Source organism: Somniosus microcephalus, chromosome 12 (genome assembly GCF_052327205.1).
Source record: "Somniosus microcephalus isolate GS21.2 chromosome 12, FLI_Smic_1.0, whole genome shotgun sequence".
NCBI lineage: Eukaryota > Metazoa > Chordata > Chondrichthyes > Squaliformes > Somniosidae > Somniosus > Somniosus microcephalus.
The window spans coordinates 24,588,683-24,608,456 of record NC_140998.1 but is presented as its reverse complement, the minus strand read 5'-3'; the positions used below and the strand labels follow the sequence as shown (position 1 = coordinate 24,608,456).

General features: G+C 46.4%; 2 protein-coding genes across 3 annotated transcripts in view; one reads left to right on the top strand and one right to left on the bottom strand.

Moving 5' to 3' along the window:
* Positions 1–6,485, bottom strand: part of snw1 (SNW domain containing 1) — a 33,153-nt gene extending 26,668 nt beyond the window's left edge. Inside the window, exon 1 of the mRNA XM_086002657.1 lies at positions 6,380–6,485. Within this exon, the coding sequence (XP_085858783.1) occupies positions 6,380–6,393 (14 nt within the window). The 5' untranslated portion in view covers positions 6,394–6,485. The remainder of the gene's footprint in view (positions 1–6,379) is intronic.
* A 371-nt stretch (positions 6,486–6,856) lies between these two features.
* The window catches only part of adck1 (aarF domain containing kinase 1), a 719,907-nt gene continuing 706,989 nt past the window's right edge, over positions 6,857–19,774 (top strand). Inside the window, exon 1 of one of the 2 annotated variants that reach the window (XM_086002659.1) lies at positions 6,857–7,021. The gene's annotated coding sequence lies outside the window, so the exon portion shown is untranslated. The remainder of the gene's footprint in view (positions 7,022–19,774) is intronic. The other variant, XM_086002658.1, reaches the window with a different exon arrangement.

The window sequence follows — 19,774 nt, the reverse complement described above, 5'->3', positions numbered from 1 at the left end:
TTGGCTAAGTGACAGGAAACAGAGAGTACTGGTGAACGGTTGTTTTTCGGACAGTGGGAAGGTACACAGTGGTGTTCCCCAGGGGTCGAGTCTAGGACCACTGCTTTTCTTGATATATATTAATGACTTGGATGTGGGTGTACAGGGCACAATTTCAAAATTTGCAGATGATACAAAACTTGGAAGTATAGTGAACAGTGAGGAGAGTGACAGACTTCAGGAAGACATGGACAGGCTGGTGAAATGGGCAGACACGTGGCAGATGAAATTTTATGCAGAAAAGTGTGAAGTGATGCATCTTGGTAGAAAGAATGAGGAGAGAACATATAAACTGAAGGGTACAATCCTAAAGGGGGTGCACGAGTAGAGAGACCTGGGGGTATGTGTGCACAAATTGTTGAAGGTGGCAGGGCAGGTTGCGAAAGCAGTTAAAAAGGCTTACGGGATCCTGGGCTTCATAAATAGAGGAATAGAGTACAAAAGTGTGGCAATTATGATGAACCTGTATAAAACACTGGTTCGGCCCCAACTGGAGTACTGTGTCCAATTCTGGGCACCACACTTTAGGAAGGATGTGAAGGCCTTAGAGAGAGTGCAGAAAAGATTTACGAGTATGATTCCAGGAATGAGGGACTTCAGTTACGTTTTAGACTGGAGAAGCTGGGGTTGTTCTCCTTGGAGCAGAGACGGTTGAGAGGAGATTTGATACAGGTGTCCAAAATCAGGAGGGGTCTAGACAGAGTAGATAGAGAGAAACTGTTCCCATTGGCGGAAGGGTCAAGAACCAGGAGGACACAGATTTAAGTTGATTGGCAAAAGAACCAAAGGCGACATGAGGAAAAACTTTTTTTTTTGCAGCGAGTGGTTATGATCTGGAATGCACTGCCTGAGAGGGTGGTGGAGGCAGATTCAATCGTGGCTTTCAAAAGGGAATTGGATAAGTGCCTGAAGGAAAGAAATTTGCATGGCTACAGGGAAAGGGCAGGTGAGTGGGGCTAGCTGAAGTGCTCCTGCAGAGAGCCAGCATGGGCTTGGCGGGCCGAATGGCCTTCTTCCGTGCTGTAACCATTCTATAATTCTATGAAGTGTCAGATTGCTTGGCTGACAACCAGTACTGGATGAGCAAAAGTTTTCTCCAATTAAATATTAGGAAGACCGAAGCCATTGTTTTTGGTCCCCGCCACAAACTCCGTTCCCGAGCCACTGACCCCATCCCTCTCCCTAACATCTGTCTGAGGCTGAACAACACTATTCACAACCTTGGTGCCATATTTGACCCCAAAATGAGCTTCCGACCAAACATCCGTGGCATAACCAAGATCGCCTATTTCCACCTCTGTGACATTGCCCATCTCAGCTCATCCGCGCCTTTATTATCTCTAGACCTGACTATTCTAACGCACTCCTGGCTGGCCTCCCACATTCTTGAGGATTGTGTGCAGTTTTGGTCGCCTTATCTGAGGAAGGATGTTCTTGCCATGGAGGGAGTGCAGCGAAGATTCACCAGGCTGATACCTGGGATGGCAGGAATGACGTATGAGGAGAGATTGGGTCGATTGGGCTTATACTCGCTGGAGTTTAGAAGAATGAGAGGGGATCTCATTGAAACTTATAAAATTCTAACAGGACGAGACAGACTAGATGCAGGAAGGATGTTCCCGATGGCCGGGGAGTCCAGAACCAGGGGTCACAGACTAAAGATAAGAGGTAAGCCATTTACAACAGAGGTGAGGAGGAATTTCTTCACCCAGAGAGTGGTGAACCTGTGGAATTCTCTACCACAAAAGGCAGTTGAGGTCAATTCATTAAATATATTCAAGAAGGAGTTAGATATATTTCTTAAGGCTAAAGGGATCAAGGGATATGGGGAGAAAGCAGGGACAGGGTACTGAATTTGGATGATCAGCCATGATCTCATTAAATGGCGGAGCAGGCTCGAGGGGCCGAATGGCCTACTCCTGCTCCTATCTTCTATGTTTCTATTCCACCCTACGTAAACTTGAGGTCATCCAAAACTTGGCTGCCCGTGTCCTAACTCGCACCAAGTCCCGTTTGCCCATCACCCCCCTGCGCTCGCTGACCTACGTTGGCTCCCGGTTAAGCAACGCCTCGATTTCAAAATTCTCATCCTTGTTTTCAAAACACTGCATGGCCTCACCCCTCCTCATCTCTGTAATCTCCACCAGTCCCACAAGCACCACCCCACCACAATATCTGCACTCCTCTAATCCTGCCCTCTTGAGCATCTGTTTATAATCGCTCAACCATTGGTGGCCGTGCCTTCTGTTGCTGAGGCCCTAAGCTCTGGAATTCCCTCCTTAAAACCTACCTCTTTGACCAAGCTTTTGGTCATCTGCCCTAATTTCTCCTTATGTGTCTGGGTGTCAACATCTCTGGCTTACAATACTCCTGTGAAGTGCCTTGGGACGTTTACTATGTTAAAAGGAGTTATATAAATACAAGTTGTTGTTGCTTCCACCCCAGGATATTAAACGTAGGTGCGGAAATTGCAGAAGCATTAGTCATAATCTTTCAAAGCTCTTTTGATTCTGGAATTGTGCCGTTAGAGTGGAAGCTTGCTAATGCCACTCCATTATTTAAGAAGGGTGGGAGAGAGAAACCAGGTAATTACAGACCTGTCAGTTTAACCTCTGATGGGGGAAATCAAGAACAAAGGGACATACTCTTAAAATTAGAGCTGGGCCATTCAGGAGTGAAATCAGGAAGCACTTTTCCACAGAAAAGGTGGTAGAAATTTGGAACACTCCCCCCAAAAGGCTGTGGAGGATGGGGGACAATTGGAGTTTTCCAGACTGAGATCGTTTTTTGTTCAGTAAGGGTACCAAGGGATATGGATTAAAGGCAGTAAGAGAGTGTTCAGATATAGATCTGCCATGATCAAATTAAGAACATAAGAAACAGGAGCAGGAGTCGGCCATTCGGCCCCTCGAGCCTGCTCCGCCATTCAATAAGATCATGGCTGATCTGATCTTGGCCTCAACTCCACTTCCCTGCCTGCTCCCCATAACCCTCGACTCCCTTGTCGTTCAAAAATCTGTCTATCTCTGCCTTGAATATATTCAATGACCCAGCCTCCACAGCTCTCTGGGGTAGAGAATTCCAAAGATTCACGACCATCAGAGAAGAAATTCCTCCTCATCTCCGTCTTAAATGGGTGCCCCCTTATTCTGAGACTATGCCCCCTAGTTCTAGATTCCTCTACGAGGGGAAACATCCTCCCTGCATCTACCCTGTCGAGCCCCCTCAGAATCTTATATGTTTCAATAAGATCACCTCTCATTCTTCTAAACTCCAATGAGTATAGGCCCAACCTGCTCAACCTTTCTTCATAAGACAACCCCTTCATCACAGGAATCAACCTGGTGAACCTTCTCTGAACTGCCTCCAATGTAAGTATATCCCTCCTTAAATAAGGAGACCAAAACTGTACGCAGTACTCCAGGTGTGGTCTCACCAACGCCCTGTATAGTTGTAGCAGGACTTCCCTACGTTTATACTCCATCCCCCTTGCAATAAAGGCCAACATTCCATTAGCCTTCCTAATTACTTGCTGTACCTGCATGCTAACTTTGTGTGTTTCATGTCCGAGGACCCCCAGATCCCTCTTACCGCAACATTCTGTAGTCTCTCTCCATTTAAATAATTTTGCTTTTCTATTCTTCCTACCAAAAAGTGGATAACCTCACGTTTGCTCACATTATACTCCATCAGCCAAATTTTTGGCCACTCACTTAACCTATCTGTATCCCTTTACAGACTCCGTGTTCGCCTCACAACTTGTTTTCCCACCTATCTTTGTATCGTCAGCAAATCTGGCTACAGTATGCTCGGTCCCTTCGTCCAAGTCATTAATATAGATTGTAAATAGTTGAGGCCCCAGCACTGATCCCTGTGGCACCCCGCTAGTTACAGTTTACCAACCTTAAAATGACCCATTTATTCCGACTCTCTGTTTTCTGTTAGTTAGCCAATCCTCTATCCATGCTAATATATTACCCCCAACACCATGAGCTCTTATCTTGTGCAGTAACATTTTATATGGCACCTTTTGGAAATCCAAATACACTACATCTACTGGTTCCCCTTTATCCACCCTGCTCGCTACATCCTCAAAGAACTCTAATAAATTTGTCAAACACGATTTCCCTTTCATAAAACCATTTTGACTCTGCTTGATTGTATTATGACTTTCTAAATGTCCTGCTACAGGAAACTTTGGTTTATCCTGAGGTTGTATGTCCGGAATACTCGATCTAACGGCAAAAATCAGGAGCCGTTTTCTATAAGTTTTTTTTAGTTCTCGTTCTTTTTTTTCCCCCAAGTCAGGCACTGCAAGGTCTGTAGCTATAGCAACAGCTTCAGCTAGAGACGCTTGCAGCTGCCTCTTTAGAAGCTGTTGCTAAGCAACAGTGTTTGTTGTCAGATACGGAGATGAAAACCTCCGTATGCTTCAACATTAACTTTGTATGTCCGGCAGTTTTGATAGATCGGCAACAGCTCGGTCCCGTCGGTGCCGGATATAACAAAGTTTCCTGTACTACTTCCTTAATAATGGATTACAGCATTTTTGCAATGATAGATGTTAGGCTAACTGGCCTATAGTTTCCAGATTTCTGTCTCCCTTCTTTCTTGAATATGCGCATTACATTTGCGGTTTTCCAATCCGCTGGGACCTTTCCAGAGTCTAGGGAATTTTGGAAGATTACAACCAATGCATCCACTATCTCTGCAGCCACTTCATTTAAGACCCTAGGATGCAGGCCATCAGGAATGGCAGAACAGAGAACAACAATTTGTATTTAAATGCGCCTTTAACGTAGTAAAACATCCCAAGGCACTTCACAGGAGTGTTACAAAACAAAATTTGACACTGAGCCACAAAAGGAGATATTAGGACAGGAAGTAGGTTTTAAGGTGTGCTTTAAAAGGAGGAAAGAGATGTACAGAGGCAGAGAGGGTCTGAATGGTTTCTCCTGTTCCTAATGTTCTTATGCGGTGCTGAAACTCATCGATGTTTGCAGTCTTTGATAGATAGCTACCAAGGTGTGTAAAATAGTTCACATTGTCTAAAATCATTCCATTGATGGTAATTGATGAGGGAGAAGCCGGAGTGCCAGGTGCAGGCTGATAGCACACTTTAGTTTTGGAATCATTAATAAGAGAATCTGAATAGACTGTAGGCTTCATTTAAGTTGTCTAGGATCATTTGAAGATCAGTGGCAGAATGAGCCACAATTTTACAGTCATCAGCATACTAAAGATCAACAATGATGGTGGCTAGAACTTTCATCTTTGCCTGCAAGCACCTTAAACTGAAAGGCTTTCCCTCTATTTGGTACTTGATTTCTACGCCGTGGGATAGATTGACACAAGCTCGAGATGGAAAAGCCGCAAGGAAAATGGCCAAAAGGACAGGTGCAATGATGCATCCTTGCTTTACTCCAGTTCCGATGGGGAAGGATTCAAATTGAGACCCACTGTACAGTCAGTGCAATTACCCGTCACTGCTGATTCGAACTGTCATTTGAATCATTGAATCAAACAGCACAGAAAGAGGCCATTCAGCCCATCATGCCTGTGCCGGTTCTTAGAAAGAGCTGTCCAATTAGTCCCACTCCGCCACTATTTCCCCATAGCCCTGCAATTTTTCCCCTTATTACTTTTTTTAAATGGCATTTCATTTTTAACAATCTCCGACGTGTGCACTTTTTTTGGTTGGGGGTTTTGGGGGGGGGGGGGGCACGGTTACCATGGCAGCAACTATGTGGTAACACCATAGATATTGCACACCTCATCATAATTGGTTAATTAACCAACAAACCATAAAGTGCGAATCAGCAAAACACTTGTACATGGGCAGATTCATAGGATTTGTACACAAAGCACCAAAGGGATTGAATTTAAAGAAAAAGTTGTTTTTTTAAGCAGGAACTTGGACAACATTTAAAGTAACAAAAAAAGAAACCCCCACATCCCAGGTAAAGCCCCCCAGACACTGGGGCAAATCATTCTTGGCAGTCTCTTTATTTTTTTTTTGAGGCTGCACTGTAATAAAACAAGGAATAAAAGTGACCCAAAGTCTGAACTTTTCCACCAGTGCAACAGCACAGGGCGCCTGCACCCCTGGCACACAGTCATCACAGTGTTTCTGAGGTCCTTAGCTTAGGAGGCAAGGGGGGAATCTCAGTCAGGCAAAGCCGAGGCTTCGTTGGGCCTAGTGAGAATCCGGAATGGGGCGAGGAGAATATTCCAGAGACACGGATCGGTCTGCACACGTTTCCTTACAACAACAAAAAGGCGCGGGCGGCGCGTCACTAAACGGCGGCCCAACAGTCACAGAAATAAAGAAAACACCAACCTCGTCAACGCCATTTTCTCCTGGAAGTTGCTGCCGCCACCGTTTCCGTGCGTCTGACATCACGCCGTGCAACGCAGCGGCCCCTTTGATGCTTTTTTTGCGTCTTACGTCGCACATTACGCCCGCTGCCCGGAGGTCCCTTTGATGCTCCTGCGTCTGACGTCACGCCGCCCCCTTTGATGCCCCTGCGTCTGACGTCACGCCGCCCGGCGGCCCCTTTGATGCCCCTGCGTCTGACGTCACGCCGCCCGGCGGTCCCTTTGATGCTTTGATGCCCGTGAGCCGCTCGACCGCAAAGCCTTGTAGGAGCCGTAGTCCCCCCAGAACAGTCGTGGAATAATCGGCAACGTTGTTCCCTATATAAAAAAAAATTACGTGATAAGGGTCTTCCGTTGTGAATAATGCACGTTCATTAAACTAAATGTAAATACAGCGCTGGGATTTCGGCTTTTTTAACACCAGGTAGAAATGTTGTAGTTTTTCTTCTAACCGCTCCCCGTTGAAATGGACGGAAAGGACGGCGGGTGGTGACTACAAGCCCCATGTGGCTTTGCGCGACGGGCAGGGTGCCATTATTCCCAGGGGCCAGGGGAGGCGGGAACTCAAGTGTCAGAGGGCGAAGGTGGCTGTTGACAGAAGCCGGTAAGTGTCGGGGTAGGAGGTGCTGTTAATCCCATTTTCAGGAAGTACAGAGGGTCCCCTTGCAAAGGAATCATTCCCGTAGCTTTTGAATACGTAACTGACCAACTATATATATATGTTTCTTTAGAGACCCCTGTAAGTAGACGGTGTGGCCATACAAAATAAGTGAAGGACAAGTTTTAATTGTATGAGTGAGTGACTGGTCAGTTCTGTAAAGTGTGCAACATGGCAGTTCAGGGAAACTGAGAAAGGGTCACTTAATATAAAGCCATGTGGATAGGGAAATAATGTTTGGAAATAGGCTGCACAGCGTGTGGTAAAAGGGGAGGGGTTCATTACAAGTTGTATAACCAAGGTCTTGGTTGCACTAATATCTAGGTACTGCTGCAAAAGTTACATAAATGTTGTTTATTTCTGAATGATCACTACCATTGCACTGTAATATTAATCTGTTTCCATAATGTTGGTGGATTAAACCCTCCATGTATCCTGAAATTCTTTGTATTCGTTCATGAGATTTGGGCGTCGCTGGCAAGGCCAGCATTTATTGCTCATCCTTAATTGCCCTTGAGAAGGTGGTGGTGAGCTGCCTTCTTGAACCGCTGCAGTGGTGAAGGTACTCCCTGCAGCACCGCTAGGGAGGGAGTTCCAGGATTTTGACCAAGCGACGATGAAGGAACGGCGCTATACTTCCAAGTCAGGATGGTGTGTAACTTGGAAGTGGTGGTGTTCCCATGCACATGCTGCTCTTGTTCTTCTAGGTAGTAGAGGTCATAGAAACATAGAAGATAGGAGCAGGAGTAGGCCATTTGGCCCCTCGAGCCTACTCTGCCATTCAATGTGATCATGGCTGATCATCCAAATTCAGTACCCTGTCCCTGCCTTCTCCCCATATCCCTTGATCCCTTTAGCCTCAAGAAATATATCCAACTCTTTCTTGAATATATTTAATGAACTAGCCTCCACCGCCCTCTGTGGTAGAGAATTCCACAGGTTCACCACTCTCTGGGTGAAGAAATTCCTCCCCATTTCAGTCCTAAATGGCTTACCCCTTATCCTTAGACTATGACCCCTGGTTCTGGACTCCCCGGCCATCAGAAACATCCTTCCTGCATCTAGTCTGTCCAGACCTGACAGAATTTTATAGGTTTCGATGGGAGGTCGCGGGTTTGGGAGGTGCTGCCGAAGAAGCCTTGGCGCGTTGCTGCAGGACATCTTGTAGATGGCACACACTGCAGCCACAGTTTGCCGGTGGTGGAGGGAGTGAATGTTTAAGGTGGTGGATGTGGTGCCAATCAAGCGGGCTGCTTTGTCCTGGACGGTGTCGAGCTTCTTGAGTGTTGTTGGAGCTGCACTCATCCAGGCAAGTGGAGAGTATTCCATCACACTCCTTACTTGTGCCTTGTAGATGGTGGAAAGTCTTTGGGGAGTCATGAGGTGAGACACTCGATGTAGGATACCCAACCTCTGACCTGCTCTTGTAGCCACAGTATTTATGTGGCTGGTCTAGTTAAGTTTCTGGTCAATGGTGACCCCCCCAGGATGTTGATGGTGGGGGATTTGGTTATTGTAATGCCGTTGAATGTCAAGGGGAGGTGGTTAGACTCTCGCTAGTTGGATATAGTCATTGCCTGGCACTTCTGTGGCGCGAATGTTACTTGCCACTTATCAGCCCAAGCCTGAATGTTATCCAGGTCATGCTGCATGTGGGCATTGACTGCTTCATTATCTAAGGAGCTGTGAATGGCACTGAACACTGTGCAGTCATCAGCAAACATCCCCAGTTCTGACCTTATGATGGAGGGAAGGATATTGATGAAGCAGCTGAAGATGGTTGGGCCTGGGACACTGCCTTGAGGAACTCCTGCAGCGATGTCCTGGGGCTGTGATGATTGGCCTCCAACCACCACAACCATCTTCCTTTGTGCTAGGTATGACTCCAGCCAGTGGAGAGTTTTCCCCTGATTCCATTTGACTTCAGTTTTACTATGGCTCCTTGATGCCACACTTGTGAAATGCTGCCTTGATGTCGAGGGCAGTCACTCTCGCCTCACCTCTGAAATTCAGCTCTTTTGTCCATGTTTGGACCAAGGCTGTAATGAGGTCTGGAGCCAAGTGGTCCAGGAGGAATCCAAACTGAACATCGGGTGAGCAGGTTACTGGTGTGTAAGTGCCGCTTGATAGCGCTGTCGATGACGCCTTCCATCACCTTGTTGATGATTGAGAGTAGGCTGATGGGGCGGTAATTGGCCAGGTTGGATTTGTCCCGCTTTTTCTGAAGTGGACAGGACATACCTGGGCAGGTTTCCACATTGTTGGGTAGATGCCAGTGTTGTAGCTGTACTGGAACAGCTTGGCTAGAGGCGTGGCTAGTTCTGGAGCACAAGTCTTCAGCACGACAGCCGGGATATTGTCAGAGCCCATGGTCTTTGCTGTATCCAGTGCGCTCAGCCGTTTCTTGATATCACGTGGAGTGAATCGAATTGGCTGAAGGATGGCTTTTGTGATGGTGGGAACCTCAGGAGGAAGCTGATATGGCTCATCCACTTGGCCCTTCTGGCTGAAGATGGTTGCAAACGCGTCAGCCTTGTCTTTTGCACTCACGTGCTGGGCTCCACCATCGTTGAGGATGGGGATATTCATGGAGTCTCCTCCTCCCGTTAGTTGTTTAATGGTCCACCACCATTCATGACTGGATGTGGCAGGACTGCAGGGCATTGATCTGATCCGTTGATTGTGGGATCGCTTAGCCTTGTCTATAGCATGCTGCTCCCGCTTTTTAGCAAGCATGCAGTCCTGTGTTGCAGCTTCCCCAGGTTGGCACCTCCATTTTAGGTACGCCTGGTGCTGCTCCTGGCATGCTCTTTTACACTCCTTATTGAACCAGGGTTGGTCCCCTGGCTTGCTGGTAATGGTAGAGTGAGGGATATGCCGGGCAATGAATTTACAGATTGTGGTGGAATACAATTCTGCTGCTGATGGCCCACAGCGCCTCATGGATGCCCAGTTTTGAGCTGCTAGATCTGTTCTGAATCTATCTGATTTAGTACGGTGGTAGTGCCACAGAACATAATGGAGGGTGTCCTCCATGTGAAGACGGAACTTCGTCTCCACAAGGACTGTACGATGGTCACTGCTGCCAATGCTGTCATGGACAGATGCATCTGCGGCAGGTAGATTGGTGAGGACGAGGTCAAGTAGGTTTTACCCTCGTGTTGGTTCTCTCACCACTTGTCCCAGGCCCAGTCTGGCAGCTGTGTCCTTCAGGGCTCGGTCAGTAGTGGTGCTACCGAACCACTCTTGGTGATGGACATTTGAAGTCCCCCACCCAGAGTACATTCTGTGCCCTTGTTACTCTCAGTGCTTCTTCCAAGTGGTGTGTAACATGCAGCAGTACTGATTCACCAGCTGAAGGAGGGCGGTAGGTGGTAATCAGCAGAAGGTTTCCTTGCCCATGCTTGACCTGAAGCCATGAGACTTCATGGGGTCTGGAATCCTGAAAGCCTGATGTTCAAATGAAAGAAAGTCTTGCATTTATATAATATAATAATATAAAAACAGAAAATGCTGGAAATACTCAGCAGGCCAGGCTGCATCTGCGGAGAGCGAGAAACAGAGTTAACGTTTGAGGTTGATGACCTTTCATCAGAACTGGAAAAAAGTTAGAAATGTAACCGGTTTTTAAGCAAGTGCAGAAGCAGTGAAGGGGAGGAGGGGAGAAAAGAACAAAAGAGAAGCTCTGTGATCGGGTGGCAGGCAGCAGAGATTAAATGACAAAAAGGGATGATGGTGAAAGGAGATGGTAATAGAACAAGTAAGGAAACAAAAGATGGTCTAGAGAAGGTGTAAATAGGAATACAAGAATCATCAGCAACAACTGCCATCTGAAAAAATGAGGGCCGAGGTTAAGATCTGAAATTGTTGAACACAGTGTTGAGTCTAGGCGGCTGTAAAGTGACTAGTCGAAAGATGAGGTGCTGTTCCTTGAGCTTACGTTGAGCTTCGTTGGAACCTTGCAAGAGACCGAGGTCGGAGAGAGAGTGGGGCAGAGAATTAAAATGACAGGCGACCGGAAGCTCGGGGTCATGCTTGCGGACTGAACAGTGGTGTTCCGCAAAGCGGTTACTCAATCTGCATTTGGTCTCCCCAATGTAGAGGAGACCGCATCGTGAGCAGCTGGGAGGGGAAGGTGTATTTGGTGGTGGGATCTTGCTGGAGGTGGCGGAAATGGCGGAAGATGATCCGTTGACTGTGGAGGCTGGCGGGGTGAAAGGTGAGGACAAAGGGAACCCTATTGTGGTTCTGGGAGGGAGGGGCAGGGGTGAGGGCAGAAGTTTGGGAAATGGAGCGGACACGGTCGAGGGCCCTATCAACCATGGTAGAGGGGAATCCTCGGTTGAGGAAAAAGGAAGACATATCGGAAGCACTGGTGTGGAAGGTGGCATCATCAGAACAGATGCGACGGAGAAACTGGGAGAATCGAATCGAGTCCTTACAGGAAGTGGGGTGGGAGGAAATGTAGTCCAGGTAGCTGTGGGAGTCAGTGGGCTTACAGTGAATATTGGTCGATAGCCTATCCCCAGAAATGGAGACCGAGAAGTTGAGGAAGGAAAGAGTTGGAGATAGACCATGTAAAGGCGAGGGAAGGCTGGAAATTGGAATCAAAGTTGATTACATTTTCCAGTTCGGGGCGAGAGTCATCAATGTACCAGAAGAGGTGAGGGAGAGGACCCAAGTAGGACTGGAACAAAAGACTCAACGATGTCCCAAACACTTTACAGGCAGTGAATTACTTATGAAGTTTAGTCACTGTTTTAATGTAGAAAATGCAGCAGCCATTTTGCGTACAGCAAGCTCCCATACTGAGATAATGGCCGGATAATCTATGTTTTAGTGATGTTGGTTGAGGTATAAATATTGGCCAGAAATAAAGTGGACATTTCATTGACCCCGGGGGCACATCACTTTCAACCTTCCAGCACTCTGAGCAACACCTGTTAAGCTAACCCATTGTTCCCTGTCCATCAACCATCACTTTATCCATGCTCTTAGATTTCCTCTTGTACCACGTACCTGACGTTTTATAACTAGCCTCTTGTGAGACACCTTATTGAACATCTTCTGAAAATCCATATAGGCTACATGTAATCTATTCTCTCTAAACTGTTCTATCAGTCAATTGTTTTAAAAAGCACTCTAGTAAATTTGTCCAGCACAACTTGTCTTTAACAAGTCCATGCTAACAGTCCTTGATTAACCCTTGCATTTCTAAATGCTGACTAATTTTATCTCGAATAATGGGATTTAAGACTTTGTCTCCAACTGATGTTAGAATAACTGGGCCTATTGTTAGGTGGTTTATTATATTGGTGACCCTGCAGTCCGCTGGAAAAGTTTGCCAATCTTCGAATCATAGAATGGTTACAGCACAGAAGGAGGCCATTCGGCCTGTCGAGCTCTTGCCAGCTCTCTGCAGGAGCACTTCAGCTCATCCCACTCCTCTGCCCTTTCCCTGTAGCCCTGCAAATTTTTTTGCCCTACAGCAAAAATTTGTGAGAATGATTCCAGGGATGACGGACTTCAGTTACTTATCCAATTCCCTTTTGAAAGCCATGATTGAATCTGCCTCCACCACCCTTTCAGGCAGTACATTCCAGATTCTAACCACTCGCTGCATACATTCCAGATTCTACCCACTCGCTGCGTAAAAAAAGTTTTTCCTCACATCGCCTTTGGTTCTTTTGCCAATCACCTTAAATCTGTGTCCTCTGGTTCTTGACCCTTCTGCCAATGGGAACAGTTTCTCTCTCTCTACTCTGTCTAGACCCCTCATGATTTTGAACACCTCTATCAAATCTCCTCTCAATCTTTTCTGCTTTAAGGAGAACAACCCCAGCTTCACTAGTCTATCCACGTAACTGAAGTCCCACATCCCTGGAATCATTCTCGTAAATCTTTTCTGCACCCTCTCTAAGGCCTTCACATTCTTCCTAAAGTGCAGTGCCCAGAATTGGACACAATACTCCAGTTGGGGCCGAATCAGTGTTGTCTAAAGGTTCATCATAACTTTCTTGCTTTTGTACTCTGTGCCTCTATTTATGAAGCCCAGGATCCCATATGCTTTTTTAACCGCTTTCTCAACCTGCCCTGAAGGGGATTAAAAGTTGTGGTCAGTCCCTCTGCTGTCTGCTTTTTGATGTCCCAGGATGCATGGCTCCATTTCCCTTGCATTCAGGAGAGGTAAAAATCAACCAAAGTTCCTACTCCCGATGATCCAGCGAGTCCTGACTGCCGATGATCCAGCGGATCCTGACTCCTGATTATCCAGTGGATGTTGGGTGAGGACAGAATCAAGCTTGGCTGTGATGTCCTCCATGCCCCACTCGTTTGGCCGTGCACACCGTCTAGGCTCGCACATGTAGAGTGGCCATTTAGGCACAGCACCGGAGGGCTGCTGGGCCCCTTGCACAAATTGCCTGGCCCCTTCATCTACAACACAACGTGACTACACTTCAAGAGAATTAAGTGGCTGTGAAGCACTTCCTGAGAACGAGAGGCATTGTGTAAATTCTTCGTAAACATACTCCGGCAAGGAGTCCAAGCTTTCGGGAGAGGAGCGGGAGAAAATTGGGGGGGGGGAAAAAAAACCTGCTTCAATATTTCAACAGGTGTTTTTTTTTACTGATATTTATAAATTCTCAAAGCTGTCTTTTATCCACTAAGGAAAGCCAGGTTTCAAAGTGGAAGCTTTTTGCGTGTCAGCTTGGCTCAGTAATACTCTTGCCTCTGGCTGATGGTTCCATTCCCATATCCGTTTCAGCTCATAGAAACATAGAAGATAGGAGCAGGAGTAGGCCATTCGGCCCCTCGAGCCTATTCAGCCATGATCTCATCAAATGGCGGATTATCCAAATTCAGTACCCTGCCCCTGCTTTTTCCCCATATCCCTTGATCCCTTTAGCCTTAAGAAATATATCTAACTCCTTCTTGAATATATTTAATGAATTGGCCTCAACTGCCTTCTGTGGTAGAGAATTCCACAGGTTCACCACTCTCTGGGTGAAGAAATTCCTCCTCATCTCTGTCCTAAATGGCTTACCCCTGATCCTTAGACTGTGACCCCTGGTTCTGGACTCCCCCGTCATCGGGAACATCCTTCCTGCATCTAATCTGTCTAGTCCTGTTAGAATTTTATAAGTTTCAATGAGATCCCCTCTCATTCTTCTAAACTCTAGCGAATATAAGCCTAATCGACCCAATCTTTCCTCATACATCATTCCTGCCATCCCAGGCAACAGTCTGGTGAATCTTCGCTGCACTCCCTCCATGGCAAGAACATCCTTCCTCAGACAAGGCGACCAAATTTGCACATAATACTCAAGGTGTGGTCTCACCAAGGCCCCGTACAACTGCAGCAAGACATCCTTGCTCCTGTACTCAAATCCTCTCGCTATGAAGGCCAACATACCATTTGTCTTCTTAACCACCTGCTGCACCTGCATGCTTACCTTCAGCGACTGGTGCACAAGGACACCCAGGTCTCGTTGCACTTCCCCTTTTCCCAATCTATTACCGTTCAGATAATAATCTGTCTTCCTGTTTTTGCCACCAGAGTGGATAACCTTGCATTTATCCACATTGGGCAGATGCATAGCAGATGCAGTATAATCACCCAACCTGTCATGATCTGTGCTGGCACTCTATTGCAGTACAGAGGGAGTATTGCATTGCTGCATGTGCCATCCTTTGGATAAGGTGTTTAAACTGCGCCCCACCACCCCCAGGCCCACCTTCTGCTCAGTAGTTCAGGCGGATGTAAAGATATCCCAAGAAGAACAGGGGCTCTCCTGGCACCTATTACCCTCTCAATCAACATCAAGAACAGATTGCCGCTCATCTCATTGCTGTTTGTGGGATCTTGCTGTCTGCAGAATGGCTGATGTAACAGTTACCGCACTTCATTACAGCATTACAACATTCCTACATTACAACAGTGACTACACTTCAAAAGTACTTCATTGGGTGTAAAGCGCTTTGGGATGTCCTGTGGTCATGAAAGGCGCTATAGAAATGCAAGTCTTTCTTTCACAGTAATTCATTTTCTGTGAAGTGCTTTGCGGTGTTTCTGAGAGACACGGTAAGGTGCTATATAAATGCAAGTTCTTATTTTCAAGAGAAGCTGCTCGTCAGCAGACAACATCATCACACGACTTGCTAAAATACACGGGGAAATTAAAAATAGCAATGTGAGGGAAACTTTTTTTCTTCCAACTGGTGAGATTTCAAATACACAGGTTTTTGCTTGTGATGCACAAGAGAGTTTAATGCCAATGGAGATCCCGTATGGCAATCAGCTGAACACAAGCGGCCTCCTCAATTCTCCAGTCAGAGGACTTGGCGGGGGACAGGTTGCGAGCAGCTGATTTTTGGATGAGCTGAAGTTTACAGAGGCTGGTGGATGGGAGAGCATTGGAACAGTCGAACCTTTAAGTGACAAAGGCATGGATGATAGTTTTAGAGGCAGATGGGCTGAGGCAGGGACGGAGGTGGATGATATGGAGGTGGAAGTAAGTGCGCACTGTGATGGATAGTATATGTAGTTGGATACTTAGCTTGGGTTCGAATAGCATGTTGAGATTGCGAACAGTCTGGTTCAAACTAAAATGGCAGGGGGGGTTGGGAACCTGTGCAGGGAGACAGAGGAAAGGGAAACAAGGATAGAAGCAAAAGACAGGAAGGAGAAAAGCAAATGTGGCAGTCAGAGAAATCAAAGGTTTAACTCAAACATGGCCACAGTAAACAATAATTCTAAGAGTGTTAAAAAAACAAGCCTGAAGGCTTTGTGTCGTAATGCGAGGAGCATTCGTAATAAGGTGGATGAATTAGCTGTGCAAATAGATGTAAACGGATATGATATAATTGGGATTACGGAGACATGGCTCCAGGGTGACCAAGGCTGGGAATTCAACATCCAGGGATATTCAATATTCAGGAAAGACAGGCAAAAAGGAAAAGGAGGTGGGGTAGCATTGCTGGTTAAAGAGGAGATTAACACAATAGTAAGGAAGGATATTAGCTCTGATGATGTGGAATCTGTATGGGTAGAGCTGAGAAATACCAAGGGGCAGAAAACGTTAGTGGGAGTTGTATACAGACCCCCAAACAGTAATGCTGAGGTTGGGGATGGCATTAAACGGGAAATTAGAGATGCGTGCAATAAGGGCACAGCAGTTATCATGGGTGACTTTAATCTACATATAGATTGGGCTAACCAAATTAGTAACAGTACTGTGGAGGAGGAATTCCTGGAGTGTATACGGGATGGTTTCCTGGAACAATATGTCAAGGAACCAACCAGAGATCAGGCCATCTTAGACTGGGTATTATATAATGAGAAAGGATTAATTAGCAATCTTGTGCGAGGCCCCTTGGGGCGGAGCGATCATAATATGATAGAATTCTTCATTAAGATGGAGAGTGAAGTATTTGACTCCGAGACTAGGGTCCTGAATTTAAATAAAGGAAACTACGATGGTATGAGGCGCGAGTTGGCTAGGATGGATTGGGGAACGTTACTTTAGAGGGTTGATGGTGGATAGGCAATGGCAAACATTTAAAGATCGCATGGATGAACTACAAAATTTGTTCATCCCTGTTTGGCATAAAAATAAAACAAAAAAGGTGACTCAACCGTGGCTAACAAGGAAAATTAGGGATAGCATAAGATCCAAGGAGAGGACATATAAATTGGCCAGAAAAAGCAGCAAACCTGAGGATTCGGAGCAGTTTAGGATTCAGCAAAGGAGGAGAAAGGGATTAATTAAGAGGGGGAAATAGAGTATGAGAGTAAGCTTGCAGGGAACATAAAAACTGACTAAAAGCTTCTATAGATATGTGAAGAGAAAAAGATTGAAGAGAAAAAGATTGGTGAAGTTGAGCATCGGTCCCTTGCAGTCAGAATCGGGCATTTGTAATGGGGAACAAAGAAATGGCTGACCAATTAAATACGTATTTGGTTCTGTCTTCACAAAGGAGGACACAAATAACCTCCCAGAGATGTCGGGGAACATAGGGTCCAATGATAGGGAGGAATTCAATGAAATCAGTATCTGTAGGGAAATGGTGTTAGGGAAATTGACGGGATTGAAGGCTGATAAATCCCCAGGGCCTGATAATCTACATCCTAGGGTACTTAAGGAAGTGGTCCTAGAAATAGTAGATGCATTGCCGGTCATCTTCCAAAATTCTGTAGACTCTGGAACAGTTCCCATGGATTGGAGGGTAGCTGATGTAACCCCACTATTCAAAAAAAGTGGTAGAGAGAAAACGGGGAATTATAGGCCGGTAAGCCTGACATCGGTAGTGGGGAAAATGCTAGAGTCCATTATAAAAGATGTAATAGCAGAGCACTTGGAAAGCAGTGACAGGATCGGACAAAGTCAACATGGATTTACAAAAGGTAAATCGTGCTTGACTAATCTACTGGAATTTTTTGAGGATGTAACTGGTAGAATAGATAAGGGAGAACCAGTGGAAGTGGTGTATCTGGACTTTCAGAAGGCTTTCGATAAGGTCCCGCATAAGAGATTAGCGTGTAAAGTTAAAGCACATGGGATTGGGGGTAAGGTACTTACTTGGATAGAGAACTGGTTGGCAGACAGGAAGCAAAGAGTTGGAATAAACGGGTCTTTTTCTGAGTGGCAGGCAGTGACGAGTGGGGTACCGCAGAGATTGGTGCTAGGACCCCAGCTATTCACAATATATATTAATGATCTAGACGAGGGAACTAGATGTAATATCTCCAAGTTTGCAGATGACACAAAGCTGGGTGGGGGTGTGTGCTGTGAGGAGGATGCAGAGAAACTCCAGTATGATTTGGACAGGTTGGGTGATATGGCAGATGCAGTATAATGTGGATAAATGCGAGGTTATCCACTTTCGTGGCAAAAACAGGAAGGCAGATTATTATCTGAACAGCAATAGATTGGGAGAAGGGGAAGTGCAACGAGACCTGGTGTCCTTGTGCACCAGTCGCTGAAGGTAAGCATGCAGGTGCAGCAGGCGGTTAAGAAGGCAAATGGTATGTTGGCCTTCATAGCGAGAGGATTTGAGTACAGGAGCAAGGATGTCTTGCTGCAGTTGTACAGGGCCTTGGTGAGACCACACCTGGAGTATTGTGTGCAGTTTTGGTTGCCTTATCTGAGGAAGGATGTTCTTGCCATGGAAGGAGTGCAGCGAAGATTCACCAGACTGATACCTGGGGTGGCAGGAATGAGACATGAGGAGAGATTGGGTCGATTGGGCTTATACTCGCTGGAGTTTAGAAGAATGAGAGGGGATCTCATTGAAACTTATAAAATTCTAACAGGACTAGACAGACTAGATGCAGGAAGGATGTTCCTGATGGCGGGGGAGTCCAGAACCAGGGGTGACAGTCTAATAAGGGGTAAGCCATTTAGGACTGAGATGAGGAGGAATTTCTTCACCCAGGGAGTGGTGAACCTGAGGAATTCTCTACCACAAAAGGCAGTTGAGGACAATTTATTAAATGTATTCAAGAAGGAGTTAGATATGTTTCTTAAGGCTAAAGGGATATGGGGAGAAAGCAGGGACAGGGTACTGAATTTGGATGATCAGCCATGATCTCATTAAATGGCGGAGCAGGCTCGAGGGGCCGAATGGCCTACTCCTGCTCCTATCCTCTATGTTTCAGCCTAAGGCAATGGCTGGGGATGGAATCAGTGGCATGGGCATGGAGTTCCCCAATGTTTAACTGGAGGAAGTTGTGGCTCATCCAAGACTGGATACCGCACAAGCAGTCTGCAGCAGAGAGGCAGTGGAGGAGTCGAGAGAGATGGAGGGGTACGGTTATGTGGCATCGGTGTACATGTGGAAGCTGACCCCATGTCTCTGGACGATTTGGCCAAGAGGTCTCCTGAGGAAGAGGAGGAGGCCAATGACACATCCGTGGGGGAGTCCAGATCTGCGGGAGTAGGAAGAGGAGCTATCGCTGCAGTTGCTCTGGCTACGATTTGATAGATAAGAGGTGGAACCACGCCAGGGCAATCCCACCTGAGCTGGACAACAGAGACAAGGGTCTGGATTTTACTTACCGAGACGAGTTGGGGCGGGACTGCTGTCTTCTGCATTCTAATCCCGCCCCCAGCGACGTCCGACGCACAGATGCTGTTTTGCCCTAATTGGCCTTGTTAAGCCCGCCCTGCGAGCTTGCTGACCAATTAAGGGAAAGCCGGTGCCCGATGAAGTCAGTTGATGACGCTTCATATGCCAGTTTTCTTAAAGGCATATTCACCACACTTGTTTGACAGATGAATTGTCAGTGTTTGATAGCATTGAGGTGCTGTCAAACATTGACAATCACAGTACACAGGTGAACCCTTGCACCCATGCTCTCCAATTACTCTCTCCTTAGGATAAAACAGATGGCAGCTGCAACTGAGATTGCAGGAGCCATCTGTCACTTCTCCCGATGAGATGAGGCTACACAAACACTTCACAGCTTGTCACCTGCAGAAACATCTAACCACATTAAAAATTATTTTCCCAAAATTTCCTTACCTCTGCTACTAACCAGTGTCCCATTGCATCCTTCACACCACTTCTGCAGCTCTCATCCAAATAACAACAGACTCACAGCATGCCTCACTTAGCCTGGTGAGGTTTCCCGATGTCGGGAAGCCTGCAGCAGCAGTCGAAAAATTGGGAAAAGCCTCTTAATTGCCTGTTAACTAC